Below are 23,931 nucleotides of genomic sequence, written 5' to 3'. Positions count from 1 at the left end.
ACTTGATTGAATTTCATCATGTGGATTTCTGACCAGTTCTCCAGTTTGTCAGAATTATTTTCAATTCTAATCCTATCCTTCTGACTGGTAGCAACCCCTCCCAATATCATGTCATTTGCAAATGTTATAAACATACTTTTCACTTCATTATCCAAGTCATTAATGAAAATATTGACTACCCTGGAACCTCGGTTCTCTGGGTGGCCCTAATCCGGGAAAACCCTATGGTATGGAGGAGGGAAGTGGCTTAATGTGCTGGCTCGCCCTCTTTCTCGCTGCTAGGGAAACAGTAGTGCACAGAGCCACTTCCCTTGAGGCTTTTCCCCGCCATTCCCATAGTGGTGGGTAGCAGTGCCTGGGGCTGGCGGGGGATGCAGAGCTATGTGTGCTCCCAGGAACAGGGTGCCAGGTAAGTGCCCCACCCGCTCACACTGACCCCCACTACGCCCCCCTGGCCTGGCAACATCTTAATCCAGCATACCCTGTTTTCAGATTTGCTGGATTAAAGATGTTCAAGGGTAGTTCTGGACCAGGACAGACCTGTGGGTAAACCCACTAAATACATCCTTCCAGTTTGGCGGTGAACCATTGATAGCTACTCTTTGAGAATGATCTTTCATCTAGTTATGATGTTAAAAATTTAAAACATTATTAACCATGTAACTGATATTAAACTGCACCCTACCTCCTGCCTAGACCTCTCTCTTTCCCTCCCCGCTCCCCACCGCCAGCCCAATTCCTGGCAGCCCCCTTCCACACACTGCACCTCTCACTTTTGGTCCTACCCCAAAGCCTGTGGGAGTAGGGTTTTTTTTCTGTTTCTCAGTTTGGGGCCTAGTCAGTGAGGGAAGCAAACTGGGGGTAGGAGTGCAGGGTCTGGATGGGGGTAGAGTGTAGGAGTGGGCTGAGGGGTGGTGGTGCATGGTTTGGGAGGGAGTGTGCAAGAGTGGGGTGGGAGTGAGGGGGTGTGGGCAGGAGGGTGGGTGTAGGAGTAGAGTGGGGTTGCAGGGTGTGGGTGAGAGGGAGGGGCCAGGAGTGGGCAGCGCACCCCCCCCCCCCCGATGTGGCTGGATCTCCAGCACCGCTTTACTCAGCTGTGGCTCGGAAGGGGGAGCCCCGAGCCTCGTGGGCCAGATCCTGCACATGGACCATAGGATCCCCATCCCTGGTTTACATGCTTCTGAGGAGATTTGGGAAGTAGCTTCCTTCATATAGCAGATTTCAAGTAGCTTTTTTCCCCTGCTTAATATTTTTCTTGGGCTGTGTGAATGTTAGTGCATGGAAAAAGTTATAGTTAGACAAAGATTAATAGGAAAAACAAGTACACTTTTGCCACTTGATGGACTATGGAACCCAGGTCATATGCAACTAACAAGCAAGAATAAGAAACAGACTCAGATGCCAAGTATTTGCTGGGAATGTTTTAAAAAGAAAACAGTTGAGGGAAAAGATTGATTTGGCATAGAGGAGCTCAGTAAAATATCTTAAGTAGCAAAACAGTTACGCAAGTGACCCATGCTGAGACCTCTGTGTAGATTCAGGAATCAGACTTTTGGGGAGAGACAATTTTAGCTATCTTGCCATCTGTGGGACTGGACATAAAGATGTCCTTTCGACCTTTTATTTACTTTGCAAGATTTTGACCATCATGTTACCACAGTTCTGATTTGCTCTCTAGTTGCAGAGTTTGCTTTTTTTACTTGAGTAGTATTTTCAAGTTAAGATGTAGTGACTTTATCTTGGAGAACTGGAGTGGGGCTCAAGGGCTAGGCTTCGCATCTTGTTAGTTGCTCTCAGAATGATTAGGATAACAGCCAAAAAAGACAGGCTGAACATTTCTAATATCCTAAAATGGAATTGGACAGTACAATGCTAGTTAACACATGTTACGTTCACATCTCAAAATGCAGTTGCTGTGCAAATCATAATTGAATCCCCACCACTTGCACATTCATCATGCATTGCATATGGTGGATATTGTTTGCTTAAATATAGTCGATGAGGCTTGCTGTTTCTGGCTCTAGCACGCAAGACTAGGCATCCTCATTATATCTTTACTAGAAGATTTACTCAGTGTTGCTTAGGTCCCTAATTGCTTTTTTTTTGAAGTAAAATAAAAATGTACAGTTTTCATTTAAATCATTGCTCTGGGGCGGGACTGGGGATGAGGGCTTCTGTATGCAGACTGCCTTGCAGAGAGAGGACAGCCCCAGCCCTTTCTCACCACAGGAGCTTGGGTCCAGGTGAGAAGCGCTTCTCCATGGCTGCTGCAGCTCCAGCAGGTACAGCCGGGGGAGGAATGCATGTTGCCAGCTGGGCCAAGTCCAAGTTTGTCTGCCCCTGCGCTCCCCAGCCAGAGTGAGGAATGCAGCAAACTGTGCACTTTTCCCTTGCTTCCTGGCAAAGGGGAACGGCCAGCAATGTTCCCATAGGAATAGAGAAGAGGGAGATTGACCTCCTCCCAAAGGGTGCCTTGGTAGTGGGAGGCTCAGGATTGGAGCAATTCTGGACTGGGTTGGGGCAACCCCAGCCAGCCCCTTTCACCTTCCTGATGAGTGTCTCTTTTCTGTGTGGTTTTCTGAGAAGCAATCCCATTGCTGGTACAACCAAACCCTTACATTGGTTTAAGTTATGGTAAAAGGAAGCTGTGTACTGAATTTGGTGGTCCTAGCCCTCATCTTCTAGGAGGAGTTCTTGAATAGACAGACAAACTTGCTCAAATATATAGTAGATTTGCACTTGTTTAGTAATCAGGAATGTACGTTGTTAGACTCATTTTTGAATTGTTGGTATGGCTTGAGTAACTAGCTGCAACTGGCACACAGGCTGTAGGCTTGGAATACATGAATTGTATCTGAAAAAGTGGGTCTGCTCCACGAAAGCTCATCCATCACCTAATAAACCATCTTGGTAGTCTTTAAAGTGCTACATGACTGCTTTTTTTGTTTTGTTTTACCAAGATCAGACTAACATGGCTACCTCTCTGTTACTTTTCATGAATTTTAGGATGATTGATTACCACTCTTGAACCCAGGTTGCGCATATAGCAGTTGAATAGATTTCCCACCAAGTGTTTAACAGAGGGCCATATGAGGAGAGTTTAATAAGACTGGGACTTTTCTGCTTGGAAAAGAGATGACTAAGAAGGGATATATTAGAGATTTATAAAATCATGACAGATTTAAAAAGTGAATAGAGAAGACTTCTTTACTCTGTCCCTCAACACAAGAACTAGGGGTCAGCAAAAGAAAAATGTATATTTAAAAAAAAAACTTTTAAAAAAAGACAAGCTTTCTAAACGAGCACCAAAAGACTAAAAATAATAAAAAGGTGCACCAAAAAGCCAAAACTAAAGTTTTAGGCTAGCAATGTAGGAGAAAGATTGGATGGCTAACAGTTAGCAAAAAAGTGATAGAAATGTAGCCGTGTTAGTCTGGGGTAGTTGAAGCAAAATGCAGGACAATGTAGCACTTTAAAGACTAACAAGATGGTTTATTAGATGATGAGCTTTCGTGGGCCAGACCCACTTCCTCAGATCAAATAGTGGAAGAAAGTAGTCACAACCATATATACCAAAGGATACAATTTAAAAAAATGAACAAATATGAAAAGGACAAATCACATTGCAGAACAGAATATCAAATAGTGGAAGAAGTTATTGCACAAGAAGCCTGCAGTGTAGACGTAGCCTTGGTGATTTGAATCACCCCCAAAAATCATGGATTTAAATCAAGTTACCAGAAAAGCGAAGGCTGACTGCTTAGAGTGTGCTTAATTTTGAAGTAAGCCCCATTGAACTCGCTGGCACTTCTGATTTTTTGAGAAAACAAGTATAAAATGGAGTTCCATTAGAAAAGCTGAGATATGGTGAATTATAGGGAATAGGCTAATGGTAATGCCATAAGTCTGTTCATGGTCTATGACTATGATGCTCCCAAAATAAGGGGCATATATTATATCTCTCTATAAAAAAGCTTTTCCTGCCGCATGACAGAATGACGTCGGACTTGAATGTAGCAAGCAGGGGTTTTGTGGCTGGAGAGTGGGGGATTGTCAAGTGCAGTGAACAGGGGACAGCCCCCTAATGTAATGTAAAATAAGAAAATGACATTGAGTGGCAACTGGCAACTCTAGATCTCTCTTACTGCAACTTTCTGTATTATATACTTTAGTGATCGATTCTAAACCTAATTAGCTAAACCTCATGGCTTGTTTAATTAGTTAAGCTAAACTTTTTGCTAGCAACATCCAACATAGCCAACAGCTTGGGAATTTACTCAAATCACACTTGTACTAAAAGGGCATAGAGAGAGTCTTGAAGAAGGATGTATTGCAAAGTGATTTATTTAAGTAACCAGTTGATTCACATTGCTCTTCAGCCATATACACATCTTCATCTACATCATTTTCTCCCAATAAGCAGTTTTCCTGATGTTTCATTCTTGTAACTAGGCCCTGCATCATCTTCTTGCACTGCTTACATTTTATACATTTCTCCTTTTTTTAACCCAGAGAATGATTTTTCTTCAAAATATTTCCAGATAGGGGGTCTTTTGCACATAGAAGCCATAACAGTTTTTCTGTGGTAAAAGTGTGAGGGAATATAGGAAGCTGTGTGTGCACGCTGAATAACATCTTTCCTTTTTCTTTCCAGTCCTCTCCTCTGTTCCTTTCTATGTTGCCTCCATCCTTCCCTATATATTGTGTCTCTGTCTTTAGACAACGTCAGAACAAAAACAGTCCTATCCAACTTGTCTTTCTTTGCATATGTTACTTTTTAGTCTGCTGAGAAACAGAAATTGAAAGCCCAGAACTTTCAAAAAGCAAGAGCTGGTGGTTAGGCTGGACAGACTAGAGCCATTAATTTATTTTTATGAGACTGTAAGTGTATGTGCAGCATGTTTGTGATGAGACTTAATTGTAACTATTTTTAAATGAGAAACGTAGTGTTTTATTGACTATTTTAAAAAATCCGAGTTAATAAAAATCAGATTTTTTCTGTTTCTAACCAATTTTTATCCACCCTGAGATAAATGTTCTCTTTTCATCTCAAATTCAATAGAAAACAAAAAGGGAAATGTGCAGATTTCTTTTGTCATGTTGTCTTCATTTTAAAAAAAAAAATGTATTTTTCAGTACTTGGCAATACTGGGAAGCAGTCCCTGAGGCTTTCTTGCTTTGCTGTCACAGATTCCTCTTAGGTTATGCCAAAGCTCTGGACTTTTCTGGTTTCTTTCTAGTAAAATCCAATCCTACATAATCTGACATATTTTCCCAAAAAAGAATATTTACTTATGCTGTCAGGGTAGTCTTTTAGCCAGCAAGGCAACAGGTTTTAGACAAAGCTGTCAGTAAACATGTAGTTTGTTTGTATTTGTTGTTGTCAGGAATAATTTCCCTGACTTCACATTCCATACCTTTTTATGAGGAATTAAAAAGTCTTTAATTGCTATTCATTTTCAAACAGGCTTATCAGAGTGACTTGCCTTATTTGTGCTGACTGGTTTAATTGTTTTTCTGTTTGCTGCAGGCTTTCAAGGAGATGCTCTATGCAGCTCAGGACCAGGCCCCTTCTATAGAAGGTAAGTGAGCTGTGACCCTGAATCATGCTTGCATTGCTGGATGCGGACTACCAAGCACACCTTCCTCTTGCCTGTCCCCCTGAAACTGACAGGCTTAATTGACCAAAAGGGAAGCAAGATTCAGGCTGAAAAAAATTCTGCTTTTCCAGATTTTTAAAGCCTTGTATAGCGAATCATTAGAACAGTAAAAGGGTATTTTTATAGTCTGAAGCTTAACTATTTTCTTCTTGTGTATAAGGATACTCGGTCAGTGGTGCAACTGATCCCTTATGAGTTGAGAATAGTACTCGGTTCTAGTATGACAATTCCAATCCCCCAAAGTGGCTAATGCAAAGTGCTGGACAGAAATGTAGAAAATAGCCATCCATCTAATTACTGCAGTATTGCATTTTGGGGGTAATTATTTCCTGATCCCAGCTATTGGTCAGTTTCTACTCCGAAGCACAAGTGAAAGCCTCTGACTTTTATCCTGTGTTCAGAGGGATGCTGTTCTTATTTGTTTAAATGTAGATATTTTTCTTTGTGTCTGTTCACTGGCATTAAGTTCCTTTGATGATGTTATGTAAAAATTCCTATCTGTTTTAAACTTGTTGCATTATGAGAGTAGGCTTTGTTAATCAAATGATGACTCATAAAACTAATTTTCCTGATAAAACTCATTACATTTATTTTACATCTCCTTTCTAAGAGAACTACAAAATTATCCTAATCTTTAAATTGCTTGTTCCACCCTCTGCTTGCTCTCCTCCTGAGCTTCTGCCTTTTTTTTATATGTGGGTTGCTTCTTTGGCCAGCTGGATGAGGAGCTGCTCAGCTAACAGGGAAGGAAGGCAAGTGATGATCAACAAAAAGCAGCTTTTGGAGTTGGTTTTTAGTAGTGTCAGAGGAGATTTAGGATCAGGTATCTGTCTCCATTGCTAATCGATATTTAACATCCCTAGTTTCTGGTGGAAAATGTGCCTATGAGTATAACAAGTCAGTAGAAATTGGCACCGTGACTTTGTTGTAAGAGGAAGTGCTTGGAAGCACCTTCTGGGGTTTTGTGGTGAAACTCAGGTATCGTGCCTTGCTTTTTCTCTGAGGCAAAAAGCGCTTTGGAACTAAGACATGAAATACTGGCTTCACGTAGGGAAAGTAGTGCTCTGCTTTTCTCCTGTTGTCTCCCGGCAGTATTCTCCCCTCAGGAAAACAGGTTGCTGGACTGTCATTGCTTGGACTCCTACTCATTATTCTGCCTGGTTAGCAGATGTGTCGGCATCTCCCTAAGCTCCTTAGAATTCAGCTCTTCTCAGCTGTAGTGAAGATGAAAGCGTGCCTGTAAATAATTCATTCTGATTATTTGCTTGAGTGGACAGGGTCCACTCTAAATATTTTTCAACATAATCTTTGTTATTTTAAGGGATTTTGAAACTTAACTTGTTTTTAAAAATATTTTACATCTGTTGCAATTGAACCACTCTTCCTACTTACTCCAGAAACTTGTATCTCAGTAGGATATAATTTTATTCCTTTTGCCACTCTCTAAACAAGGATCACTACCTGTGAGAAGGATAAATCATATAAGGGGTTTAGAAAATATTCTAATTTTGTTATTGGGATGTTGAATAGTGACACTTCAACACTTTATATATAAATTTAAGAATTAATCTAATTAATGATGTTACAGCAAAATGAAACTGCAGGTAGAAAGAAGCAAAGGCAACAGGGTTTCTGTAGTGTCTTTTACACACACACACACACGCACGCACGCTTTATATATGAAAAGTGACAGGAGTGGGGCTCAAACCATGAGAGATACCAGTGCTTGGGGGCATGTCTGTTTGATTACACACACTCATTCTAAAATGCGAATGTTATAATCTTCATTTGCAGCATACTGTTGATTAATGTTGGGTTAACGTCTTCAAATCCCTTTGTAAACTGACTTGGATTTATTCCAGCAATTAAAATTAATGAAGGCCTTATAGTATTCCTTAGTCTACTCAAGTGTGGTGATAAAAGTATTCAGTACTGTATGAGATAGGATATTGAACAATTTTAATTCCCGAGCCACACCCCAGACAAATAATTGAGGCTGTAGATCACTATACAATTGAGGCTGCAGATTTCAATACCGAATCTCAGGGCTGTTCGTGAGGAATGGGTCATGAATAGGGATGTAAAATCCCATTTACTTGGTTAATTAGTTAAACGTTAAATTTAATGGGTTAACAGATTAAGCAGGGCTGGGCTGTTTCAGCACATTGGGCAGAAGTGCCTGGGCTGGTGCGGACCTTGCACCGTGAGCAGGGACTGTAGGGGGTCCGGAACCAGGTGCAGGGTAGGACTGCCAACTTCCAGCCTGAATGGCCTCACGGGCTAGGAGCCTAGTAGCCCTTCCTGCTATCATTTCAGTCGGTCCCCCATAAATCCCCGTGAGGCTGCCGACTCCCAGCCCACGTAGATGCTCCCAGGCAATGGTTAACCGGTTACCCATTTACATCCCTAGTCCTGAGTGTAGTCTTTAACAGTTTGCTAAAAAAAAATAAGGTGCGATTTTTTTTTTCTTAAAGGTGGGAAATGAATGAAGTCCAAAAGGCCAAGGAAGTAATTGTGTGTAAATAACTGTTTATCAGTAAGAAGGGAAAACTGTGATTTAGACCTTGTAATTTAGTGACAGGAATCATCTCGGTTGCAGACAAAGCAAGTTTGTAGACAGCTTGGTTGTTGCTGACTATTGAGACTTATATTAAATGGTACAAGCAAAAAGCTCTGTCTGAAATTGGGGTGGGAGCAGGTTATTGCTTTGGTATGATTTATTTACATCAATTTTCTTTTTCAGTACTCTGATGTTATCAAATAAGGACTGTGAAAACAGGGACAATCGAAGAGCTATGGTTATAGTATAGTAGATGGTAGACAAAGTTGGACCTAATAAGCTGGCTTGTCCCATATGAAATGGCAACCAAAAAACTGTCTTCTGGGAGCAGTGGGTCAGGAGAGCTGCTTATCAGTCCTGTTGCAAAACTAGTGTGGATTATTCATTAATAGTGCTGAATAACACATCAGAATCAGGAAAAAAACACAGCACGGTTTGCTACTTCTACAACAAGAGAAAACAAAACAAAAACAACAAGGTGCTTCCTTTTCTCTGGTTAAGAAAATTAGTGAACTTTTATAATAGGTACATGCCAAATTTCATATTAGTGATCAGCAATGAGGGTTGTAGAGCAGAGAATATTCATTTCACAAATATTGGTAGTTGTTAGCAATGTTTTTATGACGAAATGGCAGTCAGGACCGGTAGTGAAAAAAATCAAAACACTTTTTGTTACAGCTATAAAGAAACAATACACGAACATTCACAAAAACAGTCTGGTTTTTATACTGTATGCAATCAGAATTGCAAACAGCTGTCTTTACTATGAGGTAGCTTCATTTCAATGTGGTAGCTTTGAGTTTTCCACTAATTCCTTATATAAAATGTGATGCTTGAATTGTTATTATGCAATTAAGACTTAAGAGGAGATCAGCTGTCATCAGTGAATAATGGAATGGAATTAATGTTGATTGGTTGCTTTGGTTTAAAAAATGCATGCTGGGGACAGGGAAGGAGTAGCATCATTGAAATGAGATCATATTCTGCCAGACACTGCCTGTAAGATGCTTTGGAAAAATGGCCAGCTCACTTCACTAACATCCCATGGAATCCTGATGTGTCTTTATAATACAATGGAGGAACAAAGAATCTCTCCTATGATTATCCCAGTGAGGCAGTCCCATTCAGTTTGTTACATTAATCTGCTTAAAGGTCACACCATGTGTTGGTTATAACCATAAGATTGGGATGAGAGTATGAGCATGAGTGTTTTTAGGATTAAATATTTTTAGTGCAAACAAGGGCAGTGTGCTAAGTCAAAGTAATCATTCCTGGCCCTAATCTCTGTTTCGTGTGTGCTTAAAGATGGGGGATAAAAAGGAGGACCAGGCAATAGTGAATTTAGAAAGGAGTATTAATAGTTTAGTTGACTTGGAACTAATATAGATCTCAATTAATGTTGAAATATTTGCCTTTTTTATTAGAACACAGTCTGCATAGAGTCAAAATTTGACCTCCTCTTACTTGTAATGAATAAGAATGATTTTTAAATTAGGAATTTTATGTCCATGTTGTTAGTTCTTTAACTTCTTCCTACTTTACAGTCTTAAACTAGGTGTTCTGTACTACTTTTAATTTTGCACATGCCTAACTTTAAGCACCTTTGTAGTCTCATTGAAGTCCATCAGCGTCCATCCAATGAGGGGGAGAGGAGGACAGAGTGGGCAATTGCATCTGGGCCCAGTGATTCAAATGGACCCAGGGCTCCCAGCTGTTTCCGCTGCAGCAGCAGAGACACCCAGAACCCCAGGTCCTTTAATTTGCCATTGGACACCGCATGCACTATAAGCAGCTCTAAGGGCTGGGGTGGGTTGCTGTGGTCCAGGTGGTGGTGAGGATTGGCTGTTCCAGCCCTGCCTCTTCCAGTAGTGTGGAGTCATCCCCCTAAACCTTGCCTGGCGAGTCTCTAGGCTCCCCTGCACATCTGTTTTAAGTGTTCTGCCCGATTAGAGATTTTATTTCTAATATTTTGCTTTTTTGCCTATAACAATCTTATAAAAGTCAAATAAGAAATCCTGCCAGTACCGTATTTTCCGGCGTATAGGGCGACTGGGTGTATAAGACGACCCCCTATCTTTTTAATTAAAAGATAGGGTTTCATCTTATACCCCAGCGCCCTTCCGCCTCCTTTGCTCCCGGTGTCCCTGGTCTGCTGGAGATGGTCCCCAGCAGACCAGAGGCACCGGGAGCAAAGCCGCCAGGAGCGCCTGGGCTCCCCCCCGCCGGAGCCCCTCCGCGGCTTTGAAAGCCTCGGGGGAAGCCGGCGGGGGGGCATCCCAGGCGCGCATGGGCTGCCCCCCCTCCGGAGCCCCGCGGAGGGGCTCCGGAGGGGGGGCAGCCTATGCGCGCCTGGGCTGCCCCCCCGCCGGCTTCCCCCGAGGCTTTCAAAGCCGCGGAGGGGCTCCGGCGGGCGGGCAGCCCATGCGCGCATGGGCTGCCCCCCCGCCGGCTTCCCCCGAGGCTTTCAAAGCCGCGGAGGGGCTCCGGAGGGGGGGCAGCCCATGCGCGCATGGGCTGCCCCCCCGCCGGCTTCCCCTGAGGCTTTCAAAGCCGCGGAGGGGCTCCGGCGGCGGGGCATCCGGCGTACAAGACGACCCCCGATTTTTGGGGGATGTTTTTTAACTTCAGAGGTCGTCTTGTACGCCGGAATATACGGTAGTATCATTTTTTAACAAATAATTTATAACCTTAGTTTATTTTTAATTTTAAAATTGCAATAACAGATTATATTAGTTTTACTTCAGTGATTCTATAGTTAAAAAATTCAAGTGACTTAACAATTTAAATTACCTTATTTTAAATTGCTCCACTGCTACTGTTGGACATGGCAGCCATTCTTATAGTCTGTGCTAATAGCTAATATGCTGTATAAATAACATTGAATTAACGATATTCAGTTGTCAGATGCACAAATGCAGCAGTTTCAAAGAAATAATATAAAAGCTAGTGACTTGTCAGTCAGGAAAACATTCCAAAATCTATATCTGTAGCCAAAAGCCATATGGTAGACAGCTATGTCAGAATGTATGAATTCACTCTGAGTGCAAAGCAGTTCCAATAATATTGTGTACAATAACATGGCTGTCCCAGTGGTTCTTAAATACTGCACTGTGATGGGCTGTTAGACTTAATGCTCTGAGCAGCAGCCATCCATACAACATTGAGGGGGCAAGGAGTGGTGATGGCGGTAGGGTCAGGGCCCAATAAGGTCATGTGTTAAGTTTCTCATTTTTTTGTGTGAAGAGAGTGAAGCATTGTGTATCACCAAGGAGACTGAATGCTAATCTGTGGTTTCTGATGAGAAATTGACTAGCTATGTGACTTTAACAAGAGATGCAATCAGTGGATTGGGAAAAGGAAAATTGCATATATATTGGTGCATTATGGCATGCAATTGATTTTTCATGCATTATGTAACCCCAAGTTTTTATTAAGGGCTGAATTTTCTGCATTCTAGACCATACCACTGTAAATCCTAAATAGCCACATTTGGTTTTAGAAGTATGCTGTTAAAGAAATTATAGTGATAATTCCGAATGTATTTTATAAGTGCTGCCAACCTGTTTGAGGGGCAGGATGGATTTGAAGCCAAAAAGAGGAGCAATGGGTCTGAGATGCTTGGCCTCCAATCCACCTTGCCACAACTGCAAACTTACTCTAAGTGTTGTAGTGAAAGTTCAAGGAATCATGAGAGATGCTTCTCTTTGTTACTTCACTTATCCCTAATGCAACTGCCTAAGACAGCTATCTTATTGGTAACCTACCAGTCCAGGCTCCTCTCTTCTGCTAGTGTGGAGTGGACCCATGCAGCTAGATTGTCCAACTGTCAATCCATTTCAAGGGAGACTCCAAGAAAAGATGGATACTGCCACCAGAAACCGTGGAGTCTTCTATTGCTGTAGTTGGCATAATCCTAGCACATTGCCCAGTGCAAGAACCATTTGTTCAGGTATGAGTGAAAATGCTCCATAGAATAAATTTTTATTCAATGTTGTGTGAGGATGAACCATACTTAGTTGATCCTTGTGTGATCTTAGACCAGTGAACTCAGGTTTAGCTTTAAAGTAACTCTAGCTCTTTGATAAGTGGTGGGGACTCTTTCTTTGTGATGCAGTGGGGTGGGGTAGTAGGTAGGTGTGATGTAGTGGGGGTGCTGTCTGCTCTGTAACCCGGGGTTCCCCTGCGTTGTGATGTGAGATTCCCACTGACTCACCCACATGTGTATTGGCCCAGACACCTAGTCCCAGTCTGAGCAATTAGCAAAACTCTTCCCCAGGGGAGAGACAAAGGAAGGGAGGTGAAGATGAACACCTGGATGGGGGGCAGGGCCTGGGAGCGAGGCACTTTCTGGCTGGGAAACATGAAGGGAACAGACTAAGCTGAGTGCTGAGGGTTGAGGGGGTGATGGACCCCCCTAGCCCCAGGAGTCTGAGGCATCCTGGCCCTGACTCCTGTAGCCACGTCATGTCTATGCTGTGCTGTATCCTGGAGAAGCAGTAAACTTTCTCTCTTCTACTGGCTGGTGGAGTCTGTTCTTGCTGCTACAGGGATGCACACAGTAGGTGACTGATGTTCCCTTGTGTAATTTGATTAATGGAACTCCACTACTGTTATGGTACCTCTAGAATGCCAGTTAAGCTTTCATATTCAGACCTGAAAGTTAGGAAGTGGAACTAATTGAATAAATGTGGAGGTGTGTTCTTTGTACACCTAAAATTCTTGTTGATTTCAAGGGGAATTTTAAGAGCAGAAACTGCACAGATTCAGCACCAAGGCTCAGTTCTTCTGCTCAACAATTAAAATGTAACAAATGCCTTCAAAATGAGGGTAAATCTGGATTTTGTTGTTTTAAACAAGTCTGCTTTACTTTGGCTAAGAGCAACTATAGGAAAAACCATTTTTGGATTTTAATCTGATATTTTGATACACTCTCTGTCTCTGTCTCCGGAATCACTTTAAAAGGTTATTGTCCAATAGGCAATCCAGTAGTAGAGTTTGTTCAAGTCCTTCCATGACAATTACAGGTTAAATACAGAGTAAACCAGGAGATCTCAGTCTTGTTCCTTATACCTTCTCTGTCAAAGTTTAGGCAGATGTGAGATGGCAGGATTGGGCCCTGGGCTTTTTCTTTATTATCTTAAAGCAAATTGATAACCTTGACTGCACTTGTCATGCTAGAACCTCTCCAAGATGAAGATTAGACTGTATATTGTTGCTTTGAAGCTAATTGTGTTTCCTATGAACACACAGCCATACTAGTTGCATCTGTTTACATAAATCAATTAGGCATTCAGATTATCAAGGCAGTTCGTCATCACATAGAAGATGAATCTGAAGACAATATAAATAATAATACTAGTCGCTGTAGTAAGTTAGTTATTTAAACTTTGAGTCAATTAATTAATGACTCCTAAGACAGGAACAGGATTTTAGCATCTACAGATTGGACCTCAGGGCATAACCTGTCCCAGACAATGGAGTTTGTGAGGCCAGGTGAGGTCTGGGAGGCAGGGTGCTAAGCTCCCTGTTGGGCTCTTCTTCCCTAATGCCTAGGCTCCTCTCCCCAGCCTCTCAGTCCCACCAGCTGCTGCAGCAGCCTCACCAGAGCTCTTGGTGGCGTCACGGCAGATCCACCACCCTGTCGGAGCTCCCAGCAGCTCCACGGGCTGTGGGTTCCACTGCTCTACCAGCTCCACTCCCCTCCCACTCCCTACACACACACACTGATTTCTCAGTCCCACCGCCTGTGAGCTCTGGTGCCCTGCAAACTCTGCTGTCCAGGTGGCCCTGCCGCTTGGCTCTGCTCTGAGCCACCGCAACCTCTACTGCTGAGGGGGCAGGCACTATAGTCCTGCAATATCCATGGTCCTTCCAGACCACCAATGTTTCTGGACCAAAGAGTCCCTCACCACAGAGGTTCAACCTGTACCACCTATATCACACTTGAAGATTTACCTGGTATTGCTCAGGTACTTGGGAAGGCTTAGGGCAGAGGTTGGGAGGTGCAGAAGTCAGGGCTGGCAGGTTTGGGGGACTCACTAGGGCCACCTGTGGCAACTCCCTGGGGTGCCCAGGTCCCCAGTGCTCAGCTGGGGGGACAGGGAGGGGTAGGGCTGTGTGGTCCTGCCCTGGCTCCAGGGGGACACATCTGCTTTTGGGGAGATCTGGGGCCATGCTGTCTGCCCCCTGCCTGTGGTACCTCTGGAAGGGGGGGGGCGGAGTCTTCACTGGGACCTACATGTGCTCGGGGTGTGTGGACCAGGGCCATGTTGGTCGGCCTGCATCTCATTCTGGGTGGGATGGTTCCCCTGGCCTGTGGCAGGGCTGCAGTGGCCCTGGGGGCTGGGGGGTGGGCGGAAGGGGAAGGGCCTGCTGACAGGTGCTAGTGGCCTCCCACCCTGTTTGGTACTGTGACTTAGGATCAGGGGTGTGGGGTTTGTGATAGTGGGGCCACTAGGCCATTGCTGGCAATATGGAGAGCTCTGGCCCCAGCTGGCCACTCTTCTTGGTGCAGCCAACCCCCTGTGTTCACTCTATATTATAACTGTCCTCTGTACTCGCTGCGCCCAGGGGTCATTGTGCTCCATAACTGTCCCTGCTCTCAACCTGTTCCCTTTCTGTGTTATAGAAAACAATCCTATTCCAGCACTTAGTGTTTTTCTGGCACAACCAAATCATGACCTTGTTTTAAGTTGAGGAAGCTACCTGCCAAATTCGGTGGTCCTAGCTCTTAATCATTTAGGAGGAGTTCTTGAACAAATGAATTTAAGGACAGACAGATGCACAAATAAAAATATAAAATTCTGATGGGCTTCGCTCGTTACACTCATCAACCCCCCCCCCCCCCCCCCCCCCCGGTCCAGTGGCTTCAGGGCCAGAGTGTGTGAGAGCGTGATGACATCATTCTGTCACCCAGGAGGAAAATCTTTATATATTTATGTGTGTGTGTGTATGTGTGTGTGTGTGGAGAGAGAGAGGGAGATTTTACTGTACCTTGTTATTAGCTTAACGTAGACAAATACACTCAACATATATCACTAATGTTTATTACTACAAATAAATGGTTAATGATTGTTGGTCTAGGACATCTCTATGAAATTCACATTCAGTTGATTACATTTCAGTGTTTTTTGTTAATTGGTTTATGGGTAGCTTACAATTGGTTAGTTTAATGTCACAGTGATTTTCGGTGATATTCACATTTGTAGTGGACCCAAACAATGTTTATAGATTACACTGTGGGTAGTTGTCTAAAGTTGTTGTATGAGATGACTTTTTTGGGGCACAAACAGGTTCAGTATCATTTTTAACAAGCAGATTCTTTTACTGATGCTATAGCTTTAAACAAATGTGGTTTTGGTGAGTTTTGAACCTGGAAATTTCATGATTCAGAAGGTAAGTTTAATTGTTACAAAATACAGGTCTTAAACTAAATCTCCTCTTTTGGAATCCTATATACAACATTGTGGCATCGACAATATGTTCGAGAATTGGGGGAGAGCGATGTTGTGCCAGTGTCTGAAACCTCTTTTGTAGGATACTGGATTCTGACGGACCAATGGTCCAATCAGGTGTGGCAAATGCAAATTATGCTAGCTGTGGGGCATTCACTGAAATTGGTGAGTATCACTGACCTGGTGCATGTTGTTTATCAGGCATGAACACTAGCTATGCATCAGCCATAGGGGACCCTGCCACTGATCCAAGACCATTTTGTTTGGCAAGTGTCCTTCATGAAAATGTCTCGGATGGCCTAAAATCAGAGTAGGATAATTAAGAGAAAGGGGGAACAGGTTCATGACTGCATGTAAACTGTTGTCTGCCAAGAGCTGGGATTATGCCTGAGCCCTACACTCTGGAATGAGGCTAATTACTGTATGGAACTTGCTTGTCTGGTTTCTATTTCTGAATTCATGTAGATACTGGTGTTCTTTCCCTGATGATGCCTTTGACTCTGTGATCTTAAGATACACCCATCACTTCTTGGATGATTTGGTTAGAACTGAAGATGGTAAATGAGTTCTTGGGAGTAGATTTTCAAAGTCACATTTGGTGCCTAACACCCAAAGAAAGTCATTTAAGCCTTTGAAAAATCTACCCCTTTCATTTTTGTAACTCAATTCTAGCTCAGTTAAAAGTGATCCTTTCCCCCTGTGAATTCCTGTAGATCTTAGCCAAGTACTATTATTCTTGCTTTTGTGCTTAGTTGCCTGAATTAGGGTAGTGGATGCGTATCTCAGTGTTGTGTTCTATTCTGAGCAATTGCGTACCTTCTCTCTGGCTAGTTCAAAAGAAATTAAGTATCAGAATATGTGTGATCTCTGTTCAGGCTTGCAAGAGTGCAAATTCCAGTAATGAATTAGTCAGACGTAGAATTTATTTCTCTGGGGCCATAAACATGAAAATTGGTACAACCCAGCTGTCAGGAGTTGCTGATGCAGGAAACTCTTTTGCTAGCTGAATTTTTCCTTACTTCTTAAAACTTGGCCATGACACACTTCGTTTTGATGCTCCAGTGGTCAGTGTAAAATGTATTGAGAGTGCTTGAAAGCTCTGACTTTTTTTAGGTAGCTTTTGCTTACAGTACAAATTGGTGAATTCAAGAACCCTATCATATTTAACTGCTCTAGAAGGCTACAGATCTCATTCAGGCTTTGTCTACACTGCAGGGTTTCTGTGCAAGAAGCTTTTTGCGGAAGAGATCTTCCGCAAAAACTTCTTGTGCAAAGCGCGTCCACATCTCAAAAGCACATCGCAAAAGTGCTGTGCTTTTGCGCAAGAGAGCGTCCACACTGCATGGACATGCTTGCACAAGGAAGATCTGCGTGCCATTCACAGAATGGCCATCAGAGCATCTGTGCTTTTTTTGATAGATTCTTTTTGTGCAAGAAACTCCTGTTGAGCGTCTACACCAGGCATGTCCAAAGTCGGGCCTGTGGGCCAATTGCGGCCCGTGTTCCGGTTTAATACGGCCCCACAGGTAATTTGGCAATATCTAGCTTTTAAGGCCCCAACAAATCCATATGTATTGAGATGAATACATTGTAAAATCTCAGTTAATGTCAGTTGGTCTAAATCAGTTATAAATATATTTGGACACAACATGTATACTTGGTGTTATGTTCCTGTTCATATTTTTTGAACTTAAAAGTTGACAGACAACCTTTATTACCAATAATATATAATGTACTTTACAATGTTCCTGACATATATTTTAGCTTCCTGGATTTTTTTTTCATCTGGCCTTCAGATATGAAAGGCAGAGTGATTTAACACCTGTTTAGATTTGTCATCCATGTGACGAAATGAAAAGTATGCCGTTTGCAATAAACTTTGCATAAAATAGTTAATTTGCATTTAATGTTAATGGTTCAAAGAATGTCAGGCAAAATGGTCGGCCCTCACGTACGTTCACTTCATCAAATCTGGCCCTCTTTGAAAAAAGTTTGGACTCCCCTGGTCTACACACATCTTTTTGCACAAGAACTGTTGCGCAAAAAGGAGTTATGCCTCGTAGAAGGAGATATACCTAGACCGCAAAAAGCGCTCTGTTCTTTCAATTGGCTGTGGAATTTCTTGCACAAAAAATACGCTTGAGGTCTGGATGCTTCGTGGGTTTTTGCGTAAAAACCCTGTAATGTAGACATCGCCTTAGGCTACAAATTATGTAATCCCAGACACGCAAGTGCTTCACCTATTCAAGGGTTGAATTCCTGCTCAAATTTCAGGATTGATTGACAGGTTTATTACGGCATGGGGTAAGAGATGCAATAGCTTTATCACGCCCCAATTTTCCTCAACACATCTTTCCTTTCCTCTACTATATTGTGGCAAGTGCTTCTGTGGTGGCTGGTCTCATTCAGTGGTGATATGTTTGTAAACAGTGAGCTAGTGCTATACAACCACTATATATCTACCTTCCATAGGCTGAGAACATAGTCTTCATGTTTCTAGCCTCAGCTGCTTTTAGAGCTTAACATTGAGCTAACAGAAGAGAAACTGAACCATTGACCTCTTTTACAGGATAGACTTTCTTTCACCTAATGGGATTGATAGCTATAGTCCTCAAATAACAGATGCGATCCTCTGCTGTTTGGGGTGGTGAGAAGAGACGGACATTGTCCTATCCCAGGAGTGGCCAACCCATTTAACAAAGAGAGCCAAAATAGCAGTGAGAAAAAATGCAAAGAGCCTCACCAGAATTGTCAAGCAAAAACAAAAAAATTATTTTTTTAAAAAAAAGGAGGCCGCCCCTTTAAGACAGGCGCCATCTTGGGCACCATTTTTAAAACCCTGCAGCTCTGCCCCGGTAAGTACAGGGAAGCCCAGGTGGGAGGTGGGGGGAGAGCCGGCAGGGGGTGGGAGCTGTTGGGGGAGGGGGTGCAGGAGCGGCTTCATGAGCCGCATTTTGAGGGGGCAAGAGCTGCGGGTTGGCCATGAGAACCTCAGACAGCTCCCTGCTTGCCCAGCCCCCATTCAGCACTAAGGAGAGCGGGCTGCAGGTCACGAGTGTGTTCCTGAACTTTGAGAGCCTGGAGGGAGGGGAGACAGGCTTCTCGTACTGCTCCCACCCCCAGTAGCTCTCATTGGCTGGTTTCCAGCCAATAGCAGCTGACTGTCTGCAGGACAGGCAGCATGTGAACTGCCCCTCCTCCCACATTCCCTGGGCTTACAGCATTGAGTTCAGAGTAGTAAACGTGGCAGCTGCAGTTCCGATGAACACATATAGGGGCATGGAAGGCAGGGACCTTGGCTAAGGAACCTGCCGGGCTGCTAGGTATCCCACCCACAGCCTGTCTCTGGCACCCAAGCTTCTCTTTCTCTCTCTCCCAACCCTCTGCTCCCAGGTCACAATCCAAACTCCTGCACTGCTACCACAGGTCACACTCCCCACCCAGATGCTGTACCCCCTTATCACCTCTGTTTGTTGCTCCAGGTCACGATCCTCTCTTTCACCCAATATAATGGAAGAGTGCAGCCCTCAACCACTTACCACATTCTTGGAGTGGCCTCCTCCCATCAAAAATTATTGCCTACCCCTGGTGCAACCAGTTATCTTCTTAACTGGGAATTTACATCTCTAGCTGTGACAGCAACATAAAAGTTAAACTGACAGATTGGCCAATTTCATATTGCTTCTCCTGTGGATCCAACAGCTTGGTGGGCCAGATCTGGCCTGCAGATACTCTTTTGCCCAGCCTGGGTTAAATGCCGGAGCAGCACCCTGTTTGTGGCACAACACAGCAGGACCCGCTGCGCTGGGGCAGCCCCCTTCACTCTTCACACCACAAGCGGTGGGGCTGCTCCAGCCGGGCTGGGTCCACCACACTGCGGGCTGCTCCAGCTGGACTTGCCTGAGCCTGCAATGCTGAGTGGGCAGGCGGTCCAAGGGGCTTGTACAGCTAAGCCTGCCCGAGCTCAGTCACTAGTTAACTGGTAATCAGGTAAGTGTGCTGGTAAGGCTGCTGCTTACCAGGTAACCAGTTAACTCTACATCGGTAGTCACAGCTGAGTAAATACTGTGCACAAAAGCAGCCAAACAAAAATGATTCTCCACTGTGGGGTGGAGACGTGGAATGAGACACTCAAATTTCTATATAAAACTTACTCAGAGACCTTCCTTGTGAGAAACTTAGTTTTTGAAATACTGAACGATTCCATGAATTCCCTCTATTAGCTGTCAGCTTGGCTTCATAACCAAGCACTGGTTTTGGTAGTACCTTTATTTAATCATGTTTGTAATGTGTAACTTAGTTTTCAAAATTGTACTTTTTTCCTGTTAACTTCGTTCTGTAATGTAGTGAGTGACTGATTAGTATGAATCTTGGATTAATTTCCTGAAGCTTCTTCTAGTCTTTGTTTCCCTGTCTGAATGTGTTGCAGTTAAGTTATTCAAGTAACAATGTACAGTAAAACTCCATTGGTCCGGCATCTGACCGTCCAGCACCATCAGGAACCCGGAAGTGCTCCGCAGCTGGACCATTGGAGCTGCTCTGCCTCCAGCTTCCCCTATTCAGCCGCTGCTAAAACTGACCAGCGGCTGAATCGGGGAAGCCGGAGGCAGAGCAGCTTGGGCACTGTAGGGTAGGTCCCCTAGCGCTTCCCCTGGGGGCTGCGGCACCAACCCAGCAGCACCCCAGACGTCCTGATTCTGCTGCTGAAATTGACCAGCGGCTGACTCAGGGAAGCCCGGGGCAGAGCAGCTCTGCCTCAGGCTTCCTGGAGTCAGCTCTTGGTCAATTTCAGCAGCGTCTGACTTGGGGACGCTTGGGGCAGAGCAGCTGGGGTGCTGCTGGGTTGGTCCCTCACCGCCGCTCCTCGGCGCTACTGGATCAACCCGGCAGCACTCCAACTGCTCTGCCCCAGGCGTCTCTGATTCAGCCGCTGCTGGTCAGTTTCAGCAGTGGCTGAATCAGGGATGCTTGGGGCAGAGCCGGACTATCGGAAGGGGGGGCTATGAGGGGTCTGGGGTGGCACCCCCCCCCCCACCCAGACCCCTCATAGCTCCGCCTTCCGATAGTCCGGCATATTTGATAATCCGGCACCCCCTGGGTCCCAAAGGTGCTGGATTATCGGAAGTTTACTGTACCTTGAAAACAAAGTTATGATGTTAGCATGGCTTTTAGAGCAAAAAGCTGCCAGAGAATTGAAGCAATTGGTTTGTGGTGCAGTGATGTTGCTGAATACTCTTGTGTTTGTTTATACTGAAGAAGCACCAATTTATCATACAATAATCTTCAGTGAAAAATACATTAAAATGTGTTTCAGGTACCATGCTTGTCTCTTGAAAATATTCAGATTTTCTGTTCACATTTAAATATTTGTTTCTCTCCCCTGTTATGAGTGACCCAATGAACGGGCAACAGAGAAATTCCCTCTATGCAGTGTTGTCAAATACACAAAGTAAATAGTCTTTTAAAAAATCTTTCAATTTAAGTAATCTTAATTGTTACTTGTGATAGTTATGGGTGAAACACCTTTGAGGAACATGCATGTATATGCACACACAAATTGAGGTATCCTTTAAACAGAAGTATGTAATTATGTATTTTCTGACCTTTAAAATGGTAATCAGTCACAACTGTGTGAGTGCATGAAATGTACATTAAAGTTCAAAACTTAGGATATTGGAAAGACTCCTGCCTTGGTAAATATATTGAAATAGTTTGCTTAGTTTTACTGATCTTTCATTTGGTCAGCTGAAGTTGTGATGATGTGACGTATTTTAGGAAGCATGCAGGTGTACATTTGTAACTGGTGTTAAAATAGTTTTGTCATTGCGTGGTTCTTTAATCATAAGTGTGTTGTACAATTCCATTTCATGCACAGATTAGCAGAAGTGGGGAAACATTTGAAACAATCTACTAGTTAACTTTGGCATTCCATGATTTTAGGGCATGTACTACTGCTTGAGTTCATATTACAGTTGTGTTGTATAAATAGAACAGATGGCGTTTACACTGCAGAGTACGTCACATTGCAGTAGGTTACTGCTTATTTTATTTGAATTCTGTAAGAGTAAGTTCAGCTTTAAAAATTCATACTTATACATGGGTTTGGTCTTGGTTTTATTAGTTTTTCAAAGTTTACATTGACTGAGTTTCTCTCTGCTGAATTCCATTTCCGTTCTTGTTTAAACATTAGTGATGTTTTGGATGGTTGCTGAGAATGTGTCTGCAGCCAGTTGGTAATCCAGAAATCACTGAAAATATTGTAAAACAAATATCACTCAGTTCTTGTAGCACTGTACTCAAATTTGATTAAAAATTAATTTGTGTAAATTTCCAGTTTGCCATTTTGGAAAATAGTGTATGAATACCATATTTGCATGGCTACTCAAACCTTGTAATAGAGCAGCGAGACTGGAGTCCTATGTATTTGTATTCTTTACCCACTCCTATGCCCTGCTCATAAGAGATGGCTGATGAGACAAAGGGAAGGTTCATAGTTCAGATATAAAAAGCTTGAGTATTGCTGACAGGATTAGCAAATAGAGGAAGCCCACGTTTTCCATCCAATTATGTAGAATGATACTGAACTCAGACCCATGAATTTCCTGATCCTTGGAGTGGGTGCTTTTAAATATAAAGTATGTCTTCTACTTTTCTTATTTTAATTTTTATTATTCTTTGGAACATCTCTTTGGCCTTCAGTCAGAAGTGGACTATCTTGGAAAGTGTTGTTTACATGCAGGCTTAGTTTATAATTTTAAGACGATTCATAATAATTAGCTCTGTTGTGGCTGCATTTTAAATCTTGCATCTTAGCACTCTTTTTCTCAGAAGGTTTTGGGAAGATGTAGACTTCTTTTATGATTTGAATATTCTGCTGTGACAGTGTCTACAAAAACAAAATGTTTATAGCTAGTCAAATACTGAGAGAATGCTGATCCTGCCATAGAGGTCAACTAGCAAAAAGAGAAATTCTGCTTCTGAAGTAAGGACTAACTGAACAGATACTCTTCAGGACTGTTGACGAAAAGTGAATAAAAGTATTTTAGGAGAGGTATTTTCGTAATCTTGGAATAATATTTATCTTTCTATATCTACAGCCAAACTACATAAAATGACATTTTAGTAGAGGGTTATAATATTTAGTATGAACACCTGTGGAGTGGAAAGTTTATCTCTTCATTTTTAATTGCGGCTAAAAAATATAGGGCAGCGATGGGCAACCTGCGTCTGAGGGCTGCAAGCAGCCCATTGGGGTTCTGTGGGTAGTCCACGAGACATTTGTTTGCCATTGCTCATGTGCAGAGTTGCCATATTCTGCAGGTTTTTGTCCACATACTTATTTTCTTACCAGTGTTAGTAAAGCGTCATGCATGTAAAGCAAGGACACAGGAAATGAGCATACAACACTGATTGTGGGAGCGGTGTACTCCGCTCTGCATCCAGTCAGAGTGCTGCTACAGTTCAGTTGGCACACCTTGCAAATTCTAGGTGTGCAAGTGTAGTTAGCAAAACTACCCTGTCCTGGGAGACAGCCTTGGTTACGACAATCTTGCGACCCACTGAGATTTAGGGCCACTCAGGCAGCCACTCACTAGCCTAAGTTGCCCCTCACTGATATAGGGCATTGGTTGTTAAGACACATCTGCATTTAAAAAATCAAAACAAATTATTTGCTTGATTTGTCCACATCAATCAATATTCTGATTGTGAATCCTGCACTGATCAGGTCCTATGTAGAATGCAAGTATATTTTTCTTGAAAAGAGTATAAAACCTAGCAATTAAATTGGGAATGGAAGACTTCCCTTTTTTTGTGCTAGGTAATCATACCAGGCTGTTTCTATAACTCCAGGGTTTTTTAATTATCATTCAAAATTATTAAAATTCATTCTAAAATTCAGTTCAGATGTGGCATATGCTTTCGCTAAAATGCTGCTCTTCACTTAACTTTCACTTGACACATAGGAAGTCAAAATGACTTGCTGTGTGGCCGTAGGAAAGACTGCGATTTAGTGTGATGCGTCAGTCATTCTGTAGCTGTATTTTCATTCTTAGCTCTAATTCTTAGATGACCCTGCTTATTGTGTAATATGGTGTGTAACTATATTAGCTAATACTTTTCAGATGCTGGGAGCTGACACACAGCAGGGCAAAGGGGCACTATAATCCATCAGTGATGCTTTGGAACTGATCTAAAGACAACAGGCCAAATTCAGACCTAGTGTAAGTAAGCAGGTCAAAACAGTGAGAGGCTGGGG

At 43.0% G+C, this 23,931-nt stretch overlaps 1 protein-coding gene across 2 annotated transcripts in view; it reads left to right on the top strand.

Annotated features, from left to right (window-relative positions):
* Nucleotides 1–23,931, top strand: part of XPR1 (xenotropic and polytropic retrovirus receptor 1) — a 171,362-nt gene that overhangs the window by 3,764 nt on the left and 143,667 nt on the right. For both annotated transcript variants that reach the window (XM_075936816.1, XM_075936817.1), the window contains exon 2: nt 5,531–5,582. In XM_075936816.1, the coding sequence (XP_075792931.1) occupies nt 5,531–5,582 (52 nt within the window). The remainder of the gene's footprint in view (nt 1–5,530; nt 5,583–23,931) is intronic.

Source organism: Pelodiscus sinensis, chromosome 9, assembly GCF_049634645.1.
Source record: "Pelodiscus sinensis isolate JC-2024 chromosome 9, ASM4963464v1, whole genome shotgun sequence".
NCBI classification, from domain to species: domain Eukaryota; kingdom Metazoa; phylum Chordata; order Testudines; family Trionychidae; genus Pelodiscus; species Pelodiscus sinensis.
Note: the sequence above shows the minus strand (reverse complement) of the source record. Positions and strands in the feature narration are given on the sequence as shown.